Raw genomic sequence first — 13314 nt, forward strand, 5'->3', positions numbered from 1 at the left:
TCTTCCATTTCAGATGACTAGAACAGTTCCCACACCAACCCCCATTGGAGATTTTTTTGCAGAAGTTTGCACCACCGACTATATCTATGTATATATGCGATGAAAAACCTCAAAAAAATTCTGAGTGTTACTTCAAGCATACCTCAATATGCAGGCAAAACACCAGATAGTATAAACTTCTAGTTTTTGTTAAATAAATTCCCGAAGATGGCGTGGAAAAACGGGGAGTTACACTGGAGTACCCCCTTAAGAGAAAACTAATTTTGCAGGGAATGCAGAGTCAGTTATAGTGTAGCTAAAATTCACGCATGCATCTCTGCCCTTTTTAGATCCTCTCCTGGATAGATGAAGCCCCGATGTCGCATTACAGCTGAACAATGCTCCTTGTAAAGTATGAAGTAATAGGATTTCATCGAGACGCGCCTCCGATCTTCACGCTGGATTTCACCTTATCTGCATCTGTGTCCCATCTATCCACTCTCCTAGGAACGCCAGCGTCGACCCATTCTCAACACTCTTCAATTTTTAAACTCCTCTTGCAAGTGGGGCAATATCCTGATTTTTAATTGTGCGGGAATTCAGTGTAGCTGAATACATTTAATGCATTAACTAAATTGTTTTCAATTTTCGATTTTAGATAATCCACTTCCGAGTAATCGTGATCACCGCAAACGCTTCTTTCGAACAGGACATCTAGGAGATAGTAAATAACTATCATTAATAAATATTTTTTAACGCGAAAATTCAGAGTCGTAGGTAAATAGGTTTCTGAGAAAAAAATTTCCAAAAATCACACCCTTTTCGTCCTTTTTAATTACACTACGATTACTGTATATTTTACAGTAATTCTATTACGTTCTATATTCTGATGCGAGATACTTGAAACTCCCAATTGAATCTCAGCCAACTCAGAAAGCAAGCCTTCCTGCCCCACATCGAATTGCATTTCGAAGAAATTCACCGTGTAGGATCTGAGGTCAGTGATAAACTAAATTTCCTTGAACCTACTTTATCTGTAATCGTCCGCTAACGACAATCGAATCAAGTGTTACATTGTCTCCCTCGACAATCGTCCGGAGCATATTTGGGGGAGCTACAAGGATAAAAGTGATCCGACGGGGTCCACAGGGGTGGATGAGTTTCTCTGGAACTTCAGAAAACAGCACGCAGCTGCCCAGGTATTTGCGTGCCCCAATTTTCACCCCCGGCTGAGGGTCGGGGCTCAAGGGGGCAGAAGGGTGGATGGATGCTCTCTTTTGCACCCCCCAGAACGCAGCGCTGCGGTGTAATGGAACCCCCAACCTCTCCTGCCTTTGGGTGTAACACAATTAATTCGATTCTTGGGTCTCCAACTTCAAACTGTTGCGTTCAAGCTTCTGCTTCCATATAATTTGTAGAAATATTTGCTATCATTTCTATTAGGGACGAGACTATTTGTCGAATTCTTTGGCGAATATAATTCGAATATCCAAGTATCCAAATACTATTCGAATACCCAAGTATCCAAATACTATTCGAATATCCAAGTATTCAAATACTATTCGAATATCCAAGTATCCAAATACTATTCGAATACCCAAGTATCCAAATACTATTCGAATATCCAAGTATCTGAATACTATTCGAATATCCAAGTATCCGAATACTATTCGAATATCCAAGTATCCAAATACTATTCGAATATCCAACCATATGTCTTCTATCAGGAAACTGGACATCAAATTTCAAGAAACTGGCTACCCCCATCTCTCAATCGTCCGAACAGAAGATCCCACTGAATTTTTCAGTTATCCTACTCAATCAAACCGCTCCTCGTCTCGCCGTGAATGCAACGCCCGCCTCTATTACGACGCGAATGGAGAATTAATACTTTATTTGTGTGTCACTCCAGCTGCGTGGATCAACACAAGTGCGTCCCCTCGCGCGACGAGAGGGTGCTTTTAATGCTCCTCTGATACGCGAAAGGGGGCTCCCCGCGAGCGATTCTATGGTTTGCTAATTTTCACGGGATCACGGCACCGTGACGTTCGAGCCGATTAGGCTCCAAACTGGGGTACTGAACTTTCACGCCTCCCCTTAACCGCTGGACCTTTCGCCGGAGACCAAGCGAAGCTTCCTGCCGCTTCTATGAATTAAAAAATAATAATTTGTAAGATCGCGGGGCTTTGAACCACGTCGCTTCTCTTTCCAGGGACGCAGAGAGTAGTTAGGATGATAATCGAGGCATTGGGAGCAAAAACGGAGCAACCCACATTGAAAGAAAAATAATTTTTCCTATTTTATATGAGTCACTTAGTCCGTCTTTTTTGCTCTCAATTTCAGCGGCTACAAGATGCGAGAGGCCATTGGAGGAGTAATTAGGATATCGGAGCTGTTAATTAAGGAAGAATGAAGGCAAGTGGATAATGCTGGCCGAAGAATATCACCGTGGCACTCAATATTCAGTATTTATATCGGCACAAATGCTGGAAAAGGGATGACAACGCAAAGCGGTGGAGGATGATAAGAGCAGGTGTATGGACACACCTGCGCGGCTGATAAAGTTTGAGCCACTTTTGATGAAGCGATAAGAGTGCACCCTCATCAATAGACAATAATCTTATTTACTATTGTACTAGCAAAATACCCCGCGCTTCGCTTCGGGCCTAAGAGATATTAAGGACTCCACGAAAACACAGTTTACCCCGTTTCATCCCCTTAGGGGTTGATTAGGGCAAAATCCTGAAATTAATTTTTAGGGATTTGTGTGGGAAACCCTTGTATGTAAAAATTCAAATTGACATCTAATCGGGGTCTACTCGCCCATCAGAATCAATTGTCGCTAATTCGCAAGCCAGTCTTAGAAGAAACTAAGGTGTCTTCAAGACTCCTAACTCTGGTCCCAAATAATTTCAACGCGAGAGGAAGTGGGAAGGTGGAGCGAGAGTGGTCGATTCGTCCCAAGGGCCCCTAATTGTCCACAAATCGACTGCCACCCTCGATTTCCGAACCGTTAAGTACAAGCACCCCCGGGCAGCCAGGGGCGTTCCGCTAGCTCCGGCAAAGGGGCTCCAAACACAACGGGGTAGAATATGGATTCAATTACACCTCATTGTGCCACGGTGTCTATAAACAATGCTGTTTTCACAGCTGATAGCGGGCCACGTCCCTGCTGCGGGTCGACGATGTCGGAGGTCCACCTGGTGGAAGCTTCTCTCCTCTGAAGGGGATCAGCCGGACACTGAAAAAGCTACATGTGGGTTGTTTAATCACTGTGATTGGTAACAAGTGCTTGGAGCTTTAATAATTTCTTTTGAGCCCAGTTTAATTGCCATTTTTAATTGCAGGGTTTTTAATGGAGCACAGAACACTGAGAAGAGAATGAACTGAAGAACAGAAACTGGGAGAATGGAAAAGCATCGCGGAAGGCGACTTAATATTACAAGAATAAGCCCTTATAAATTTTATAATGCCAGTAGTCACAGAGTGCCATTGAAAGCGCATTAACTGTTTAAGGGTTGGATAGGAAATTAATGTAAAGTGGGTAGCAACTCGTTTCGACCTGAACGGTATTACGGCGAATGGCATTGCAATTTTCAAGGGAGCTTTGCAGAAAACAGAGGCCACCCTCATTGACGTAACGCGGAGCTCGGTGGAAGGCAGAGGAAAGGAAACTCCGGGTCATTCATGCTGGAAAATAACGAAGAGGGAACTGGAGGACCGTGCCGTGGGAAGATCCACAGCCGTCGACGCCATTGTTCCCGGGGCGTCGCGACGCCGCAATATCGACGTACCGCCCACGACGCTTCTTCTCCCTGCGCTACCCCCTATCGCGAACTGTGCGGCAGAATTTGGCGCAACCTCCACCCTCTGCCTTTTTGGAACCCTCCCGCCGCCATTTTGCGATTAAATTGTGATATTTAGAGTAGCTGGAAGCTTGTGAATTTTCTGGGGGATGATTTTCTCTGTAAATAAATCTGGAGGGGACTTAATGGTTGTTATGAGAATTCTAGGAAAATTTGGAGGCTTGAAAATCAGAAGAGAGCATTCTAAATTCATCACATAAGTACTTGTGTACATCTAAATTGCAAATTATGGAAATTTCAACCCGAGGATCATTATCGTGGTAAAAGAGAACGTGCAGAATTTCAAAGTCGATTTTCTCAAAAATGGAGCGCGATATCGAAAAAAGTTACTCTTTCTTTTCGACTTATGACAAGTAAGTGAGTCGAGTAAAAAGAATAAAAATTTTTGATATTGCGCTTCATTTTCGAGAAAATCGACTTTGAAGTTTACATAGAAACGAAAATCAACTTTACAGAGAAATAGGATGGGGAATTGAAGACAGTCGCAAGCTTGAAGAACCTACTTTATTTGGCTTCAGTGGCAACGATATTGACAATCATTCTGTTCCTCCCTGATCACGTACAAACGATATCTGCTTACATTACTTAATCATGTAACCGTGGCCTATATTTACAATTGTACCGTGCGTTTACGTGAATTCTGCCGGGCAACTCGTGCGCCACGCCGTCTAGTTTATTGCTGAAAGGACAAAGGGAAAGCCCCGGCAGAACCTTCGCAGCTTGTTCTCCTTTTATATAATTATAGAAATCGACTTTGAGCATTTCCCGAAGAGAAAACCAGAAGACAAGACGCATCAACTCAGTTTCAATTTAATATTCCACTCGGGTTCCTTTATGCAAAGCTAGAGGAAAGCTACCCCCTCGTCCAAAACACAATAATCAAATAGTATTAGCAACAATAAGACTAGACACGAAATAATCCGCACGCGTGCAGTTTGCGTTAATTGCACGCCGAATAATTAATTAAAATGCCCGCGATTCGGGCCGACAATTCGAAAGGAAAACAAGGTGTAAATCTTTGGTCGATGACTAGAGCTATCCGTTCTTAAACACTAAATAACAGAGCTGTGTCTCGTTAATCAAGTCCCGACTCGGGCTGGGACTATTCGAATAATTTAATATTCGAATGGTATTTGGATACTTGGATACTCGAATTATATTCGCCAAATAATTGAGCAACTAAAGTACTCGAGTACTCGAATACCCAAAAATTCGACAAATAGTCCCAGCCCTAGTCCCGAGCACTTCACTCGAACGTCGAGCTGTTCTTCGACGCCCGCGGGTCTTCTGGCGTCCAGACCTTGGCGTACATCGTCCCGTTGGGTGATATGTCTGTCTTCCTGGACCAGGAGAGGGAGTGGAATATGAAAGGGTTCCCTTCGCTGCCTGAAAGTTGAACGTCTCTAAATCAATTCGCTCTGAACGACCCTCTGAAAGCTCTCAATCACTCCGCATCTTGAACCCTGACTGTATCACTAACTTCAACCCTTGCTTGCAGGTCTACCGACTTCGAGCTGCCGCTTGAGAGCTCCCAGAGTCGTCTACAAAGGTCGAGGGAGGAAGGAGCCATTGCGATTGGTATTGGCCTCACCACGAACTATGACCTTCTTCGAGTCGTCCCGGCCCGAACACCTGGAGAGGCCACCGTTCCCTGTCAACGGGTCGTTGCCAGCGTCGGCTCTGACCAGCTCGTTTAGAAATTTGATGTACCCAATGGCCAGCTTCAACGTGTCCACTTTGGACAAACGCTTCTCGTAAGGGAGGGTTGGTATGTGGGCCCTGAGGCCCTCGAAGGCGTCGTTAATGTTCTGCATGCGCCTCCTCTCCCTCATGTTAGCAGCCTGCCTCTGCTGCACCGCCTGCCTTGGGCTCTTCCCTGACCCTCCGTTGCGTCTGCTGCCTTGACTTCTTCTGTGAACGAGCGTCGCTGGCTTAAGGGTGAATTTCAGTGACAATCTTACCCAAAAGCTAATCAATCTCCAATATATTAATAAAGCTTTTTCCTGTGATGAGAAGTTGATTCAGTTGAATTCGCTCTTACTTTTTATTTTATTTTGTCAATTCAATGAATATTTGATCTTTTATGATACACTTGTCATTTTCTTTCGTTTAAAAAAAAAACTATCGAATCAATTGTTTGGTATTTTTGTGACAATTTTGCTCAGTGTTTGATCTTTCTGCTCAGAAGATTTCAAACACTTGGGCCTATTATTTCACTTTTAATTTTGTAGCTGTATTTCTCGATATCGCTATTTTCCCATAAGTTAAATAATTTAAAAACTACCGAATCAATTTTTCTGAAATTGTGCAGAGGGTTTTATTATTGCATAAAGATGCATTCCTCAAATTTTCAAAGATTTTCGCTTATCTTTAATGTTACTGAAGTTCATCCTTAAGTAGAACGACGGTGCTTTGGGCAGACTCGGGCTTACTTGACTCGAGGAGGAGTTGAAGGTGGTAGCAGATAAAATTTACGTGCTCCTCTTGGCAATTGTCTAAGCTTTCAAAGCAAACCAGACGTCTAGCATCTTTGAGAATTTTTTTAAAACCCTTCTCAAAGCTTAATCCGCCGTGGGCACGCTGGCTCCTTTCTTAAACTTCCTTCCGAATCTGTATATTTCCTACTTAATCCTTTAAACATTTGACTCCGAGAACGATTGTATCTTAAAGTAGAGAGTATCCCATAATTTTTTCAAATTTTTTGAAAGTCAAATAAGTGCGCCCACGGCGGTTTAAATTGTGATAAACATTGCATTATTTACACATGGACTAAGAAATGCTTTCCACACAATTCAATAACTGAAATATACCTCTTCCCATGCATAAAACTATAAACAAATTAAAAGAATTAGTTTTCACCTTGAAATTCACGATTCCAACATTAGAATGCTATTTTTCATCGCATAATTAATCACCGGCGAAAATATTTGGACTTCGAAGCTTCAAGGAGTTGCGAATTTACAGAAAAAAGAATTTTTTCAAAATATTAAATTTGAAAAAATTTCCTTTGGCCACGGAGAAGCTCTATCTGGAGCACTGTGCGCTCCACGGATTCCTCGAGGATTCTAAATACTTGCGATTGCCACGGAATGGTTCCTCGAACTTTGACCAACACTCCTCTGACCCACAGACTTGTTCCAGGTCCCCTGAAGAAGAATACCAACGGGATACTCACTCTCTGGCGTGGTTCTCCTGGTCGCTGCTGTAAGCACTTTCATTGTCGCTGCTGTTCTCGTCGTACAAGTAAATCTCGCTGCCGCTGGTGCTCCCCGTGCTTCCAGGAGGATGAGAGGCCAACTGCGACGGGATGGAAGGAAGAGTGGCCGTCGTAGGCGCCCCGCAGTGCGGAGGCAAAGCCGGGATAGCCGGGTTCCCGAGGAAGCTGTGCGCCTCGTACATGTACTGGCGGTTCATCATGTCCAGCTCGATGTTGTCCATGGAATACATCTTGGGGCGCTGTCTCCTTAAAACTGTTCCTCAAGAGCCTTTGGTAAAAGCAGCAGCTAGCCTGCCTGCTGTGACTAGAATCGTTGACTAGCCGAGGTATGCGAGAGGACGAGACTCCTACATTGTCCTCGCGAAGTAGCCCAATTTTCTTCAGCAACTTTGAAGACTAGAAAGTGCTCTCTTGAAGAGAAGGTTTAGGCACTACTCTTCAGAGTTCGACTCACAAATTCCCAGGGAAACGAAGGACTGTCTTCGATTCTTCTTCCACTGCCAGGCTCCTCATTTAGCTCTTCTCTAACGGCTTCAGGGATTCCAAAGGACTCTCAGCGTTCCTAGATGAAGTTTGCAAAATTGAAGCTCGCTTTAGACTCCAATAGACTGCTTCTTCGAGGTGTATAAGCAGCGCTGAGTTGATTCAATTACACCGGGATCAGCAGACCGTTTTCATTGGAATTTCCTACGCACCCTCGATCACGTCCCGAGGATCTACTGATCCTATCAACGCCACGCGACCCCGACGCGTGCGAGGAAATGCTTCTAAACAGCGGCACGTGCCAGCAGGAGGCCAGGACACGTGTCCAGGTTTGTTAGAACGCTTATCAGCGTCCGCCCCAACGATCCTCGGCCAAGATCCTTTCGTTGGGCGTCCAGGAAGCCTTCAAGAAGAGCCGTCTTCATCCTCGACCCTGATCTCAAGCATGGAACACATCGATCCTTGTAAGGTATACTTCATTGCACTGTCACCGTCTTCCTAACACTCGCGCAGACCTCCGACAGTCATTATTTACAAATTAGCTTCTCTTCAAGGAAATGCTGGACCAAGAGTTCTCCACGGGTTTCAGAGAAAACGAGGAGCCATTTCCTCGATGAAGAACTGGGAGCTTCCTGGAGCAGTAGAACACCGAACGAACCAAGCACTCGCGCGGTTCAGGATCGGCTTCGGACACTGGAAGTTCAACTGCGAACAGAGCAATGGGGCACCGAGGATTGGCCCGCGTTCAGGAGACTCCGGACGAGCACTTTGCTTCAGGTGGTCTGTGCAGACTGAAAGGGAAGAGAGGGAGGAAGGTGGAAGCCATTCCAGGGGTTGAAGGCACGGCAACCCCATTCGTCTAGCTGCGCGCTGGCGGAGCCTGCCACCCCTGGTTGCCAGGGCGCCGGTTCCGCCTCTTCATCGATCTGATAAGCGACAAGGAGGCTCTCGTTGGCGGATAACCCGCGGAGAAGTTGGGGGATCATCGAATGAATTTGTAAATTCAGTGTCTACTTTGCTCGTTACTCCTTGGAAAAAAGGGGGCTGAATTGTTAACCCTTAGAGTTGTAGAATTTTTTTACAACACAGTGGTAGCTTATTCGAGCCTTCCACCTAGCAAATGTGCTACATATTGCATCCTACAAGTTCCCACAATGGCCCCAGTTAATTCGAGGCCTCCAACTATGTAACAAAGATATCGCAGCCTGCTCGGGCTGCAATTTCTTCCTACGCGCGACACGTAGTTCCGGCGAACATACTGCCGGCAGGCCACGCTATCGAACAATGTAATTTCGCGGCAGGTAATAACGTACCAGAAATCAGATCGAACCTGTTACGGAGCGCATAATTACACGTTACCGCGGTTGGGGCCAAATGTCGCCGAAGTGGTTGACCCTCGGCCGAACCCTTTCCCCTGTGGGTTTCCTGGCGCACGCGCGCGACACGTGCCCCTAATTTCTTTCTCCGTTACACCTTTGATTCATGGATGCTCTTTCTGCAGGGGCAACGCCGTGACTGGTGATTGTAGCGGCTCCGGGCTCCTGAAAGGAACACTCTTCTATTGGATCTGAAGAGGACAGTGGAAGATAGCCTGGGACTGGTGGAGCAAGACATTTATAATTCTTTCGACTGAGAAACTTATGTAGATTTAATACTAGCTTTTTTTTTTTAAATTTGATGGTGCTAAAAGTTCGTGGTGACATTCTTTGGCGAATGTTAGTGTGAATAGGGGACTTAACTGGTCTGAGGAAGGAGATAAAGTTTATGCAGTTCGAGATAGAAGCTCTGTACTTTAAGGGGGAATCACATTCTTTGGGCTAAAAACATAGCAGAATTTGGGATTTTTTTTTAAGAATCCAGCGATTCGATTCATCTGAAATTTGGACCATGTTTCGATGCGTCTTTGAAGAAGCTGCAGATTTTTTTTTATTAATTTTTAACCATCCATGACAAAAAATTACATTTTTGAGAAAATAACGACACTTGAAGTTTGAAATCACTTTTTCCACTTTCAACGCCTTTAAAAATTACAAATTTTCAATGTTTTTAAAATTTCACTGGTTTGTCCACGAGCTAGAAGTATATTCTTCAAAATAAAAAAACCTCCCCTTAAGTTTCTTTAAAGATCATAGAAATTGTAATGCAGGAGATTATATGCACTTATTAGTATGATGCTTCCTTAAATGAATCTTCGTCAAGATTATTTCCAAATTTAACGCAAAGCTACTGTTGCTTTCAGGGAGGAGAAGGCTTCGGGCTGTTCCCTTTGAAGCGCCGCCCCGGTATAAACTACAAACCATTATCGATTCCCCACAAAATTAACTAAACGCGCCGTCCAGCCCGGATAATTAACACAGAGGGAATTTAGAGGGTTCGTGACAGGGGGTGAATTATTCGCTCCATCTGGCGCGTTGTTCCAGAGGAAATCAAGGAAACGATTTGCCTGTTTCCCACGGACGCAATTCGGAAACCAGCTCGCAGCAACTGGCAAAACAGCAACGTCACCCCCGCACGTAAGAAACAATTTCGAATTTCATCGAGTGTGAAAATTAGTTTAAAAAAATCACGTACATCTTTTTTTATAGCGCAACGCGTGCAGGTGCAGGGTCCGGGGATGAAAAACCGCAGCCTGTCTGAATCTAATCCGAAAGGAAAATAGCAGATTGGGACAGGTCCATTGTGATCCTTGATCCTCGAGATCCAGAGATAACTGAAGGGGATCAGATTTAAACGGCAAATCCCTGGGGCACGTGCGCGCGATTCCACTCAAACCACGGGAGGAGTTAAACGGAAGAAAATAAAGATTCTATCGCTGCTCCTTTAGGCACTTACTTTTCTACTCTTTCGAAGTTAGAGACAATTTTTACTGAACATTGGGTCTGAATTAAGGTGGATTAAAGATTGAGGATGTCGAGCTCGATTAGATTAAACTGAACAGGAGCTAGACTGAGGAGTTCAAATTTTTAATTGTGAGTTCTTTAAATAAAATTGGAGCAACTCACGGCTTAGAAACTCTTCTTCTGGAATTTCATGGTACGGGGGATTGTTTCCTAGAGAAGAGGGTCGCGGATGCATTAAGAGCTGGAAGTGAATCGAGACCGGGCATAAATCGATTTCACACTCCCGCTGAGTATAAATTAATAGACACTTAGGGGGTTTAGCTACATTTTCGAGTGGGTACCAGGATGTTCCTGGGGCTGCACCGAGTACCAGGTGTTGGACATGGGTCCCTGGGTGCTAGGATGTGCCATGGAGAATCGGTTACACGTAGGGCGGGTGTCCCCTGTAAGGGGGATGATGCTCCGCGGTCGCTAGAGTCCAATCTTTTTTTATTTCGCCCTCGGCTGGCGGGCGCCGGGTCTAGCTTGACCCGCACTGTTTATGTTACTTCTCAGTAGTGCTACTTCTTCAAAAGGAGGAGATTTTTAGATCTTAACATTGAAGTTTAAGGGGTCATTCCGGTTAGACGGGTTGAAAAAATCGATTTTTCTTTTAAAAGAATTTTCGAAAGTATATATCCTCAAGAATGTACTGTTAAATTTTCATGGAAAAATTTCGATTATTTTAGCTTCTATAGAGGCATTTTTTCTTGCATTTTGCCCGCCATTTTGCTAATTTTTAAGATAAATCACTAAATATAGTCTGAGCGATAGCGACAGTCATACTGATTAAGAATCTGTTTGGATCTTTGGGTTCAGATGAGTCTAACAGCTGAAATCGCCTTCACGAGCGAGGCATGAATTTTTAAACATATCATCAATACCACTTTCAAAAGCATTTGAAAAACAATAATTTTATTACTTTTATATTTTTTATTTACTGGTAGAAATGTAGTTTAATAAATAGAAAAAAGTTTTATTCCATTACTATAATTATTTTCGTCGCAATAAACTCCAGAAAATCGCTGAATTTATCGGCGCGCTAACCGAAGTGACCCCTCAATATGATAATATTTTGACCTACCTAGTATATCAAACTACTCGTGTATTTTATCAATAGTGTTATTTCTTGAAAAAGAGGAGCACTTTGAATAACGAGGATATCTGAAATCCATTGCAAAGTGAAGCTACAAAAATTTGATCAGCACTAACCAATACACGAGCCTCTATAAAGCCAAACTGATCGACTCCATAAAACAAGAATCATGCGCCTAAGTACTGAAACAGAGAAACCCGGGGAAAATGGAGAATATTTCTAAACTGAGCAGCTTGACAATTCCAATTTAAAGATCTAAATTGCTTCCTACGCAATTCATTTCAAGTATCAGGGCACCTCAACTCAGACCTAACAGTTCCAATCACAAACTTACTATTAGAATTATACTTCTTCCGTAGTTCAACTTCTACCCCTGCCTTTTATTTGTTTTAGACAGAGCTCCCATCGCTGGCAAAGCAGCCATTACACAGCGCGGAGCTGTGCAACGCGACGGACACACCTTGCACAATGTTTATCTGGAAACATCCGGTGGCAACTGGACGATCCGAGGCGCAATCGAGCGAGCCGTTCGAATCGTGGGCTAATTTAACCATCAGCCTGTCCCGGCCGAATCGCTCAGCCACCTGTCTAATATCCACTCCTGCATCCGTTTCCGGCACGGGGGGGATGTCACCCCCTGCGGTGTCCTCGTGGCCTGGCCCTCTACCAAGGGGGGCGCGACCCCCTGAACGTTCCATGCTTCGCTGCGCCACCTTTGCACCCTCGATTCCCCGTGTCCACGGAAACGATTCGTTGGGGAACGTCCGGGCAGTGACGGATATTCTATCTAGGACTCGGTTCAAGAAACTCAATGAAGGAGCCAGCCAATTCAGGAGATCCTTCGAAGCAGCCTTCGGTAATTTAATTATCTAGCTGAAAGAAGAGGGGTGGTTTCTCTGGGCAGATAGTGGTGGTCGAAAGAAACTTTTGTGGAAGGGACCTTAAAGGGTAACGCCACGATGATGGGCCAAAATGGTAGGATAACTTTGGAGGTGATGTTAAAGAAGTTTCTTATGATATTTATAAAAAGAAATATATTTTTTGTTTCAGATTTTTTAACCCTCATCCGTTCCTCATTTCACCAGCTGAATCTGTTCCTCAGTGTCAAACTGGCACAGTGGTAAAAGATCGATGAAGTGAAAAGGTAAATAGTTATTTTTCGATATTTTTTTTATTCTAATCGATGAGTTAACATTTACAGCTCAGATTTTTCACAACTTTCGCATAAAATAAAACGATGCAGAGGACATACTGCTTGTTTGCAAGAATAACTAATAACAGGACAGTATAACTTATTGCGGGAAAACTGTGTGAAATGAAAAATAAGGGCGCAATATTCCGCGGGGGAATTTTTCACGCCAACGCCGTTGGATCTAGAACAAAAAGACGAGAAGTTTAGTAAACTACGCACTAAATATTAGAGAAGTGCACAAGATTTAGAGAAAATATTGATTTTTCAACGAACAGCGAATGTCCTTTTTATTGCTAGAAAATTCCAAATGATTACTTCAAAAATTATCCTACCATTTTTTGCCCATGTACGTTTATGTTTCTTCTGACTATTACTATATTCAGCAAGATACCAGATAAAAGTGGCTACACAAATGCGCATAATTTTGTATAGAAGTATTGGAATGGGATGGAAATTATCGACGTGGCTATTTTTGCTATATACGTTCTTATTCAATGATTGGAGTGATCAAGATATCTCTGCGGAACGGGGGAGAGGAAGGTATCTTCGCGTTGATCTGGAGGGATGAATGGAGCGTTTAATTCCTAGAGTTTTGCATACAT

The 13314-nt window shown here is 43.7% G+C and overlaps 1 protein-coding gene and 2 long non-coding RNA genes across 4 annotated transcripts; 2 read left to right on the top strand and 1 right to left on the bottom strand.

The window, feature by feature from the left end:
• The first annotated feature begins 2996 nt into the window (after positions 1-2996).
• Positions 2997-3957, top strand: LOC143377287 (uncharacterized). Its single transcript, XR_013087277.1, has 3 exons — positions 2997-3235; positions 3327-3519; positions 3593-3957. It is a non-coding gene; the product is annotated as an uncharacterized LOC143377287 (long non-coding RNA).
• Positions 3958-4908: 951 nt separating this feature from the next.
• On the bottom strand, positions 4909-7723 carry Fer1 (48 related 1). Of its 2 annotated transcripts, none has more exons than XM_076827419.1 (3): positions 7021-7723; positions 5440-5756; positions 4909-5231 (listed from the first exon to the last, which is right to left on the bottom strand). In XM_076827419.1, the coding sequence occupies exons 1-3, from the start codon at positions 7290-7292 to the stop codon at positions 5092-5094; spliced, it is 729 nt and encodes a 242-aa protein (XP_076683534.1). In that variant the 5' UTR covers positions 7293-7723; the 3' UTR covers positions 4909-5091. The 2 variants fall into 2 exon arrangements, with proteins under 2 accessions (XP_076683534.1, XP_076683533.1); XM_076827418.1 differs by having other exon boundaries at positions 5437-5756.
• Positions 7724-9710: 1987 nt separating this feature from the next.
• On the top strand, positions 9711-12735 carry LOC143377331 (uncharacterized). The gene is made up of 4 exons (XR_013087297.1): positions 9711-10058; positions 10131-10394; positions 11914-12495; positions 12571-12735. It is a non-coding gene; the product is annotated as an uncharacterized LOC143377331 (long non-coding RNA).
• Positions 12736-13314: the final 579 nt, after the last annotated feature.

Source organism: Andrena cerasifolii, chromosome 15 (genome assembly GCF_050908995.1).
Source record: "Andrena cerasifolii isolate SP2316 chromosome 15, iyAndCera1_principal, whole genome shotgun sequence".
Lineage (NCBI taxonomy): Eukaryota > Metazoa > Arthropoda > Insecta > Hymenoptera > Andrenidae > Andrena > Andrena cerasifolii.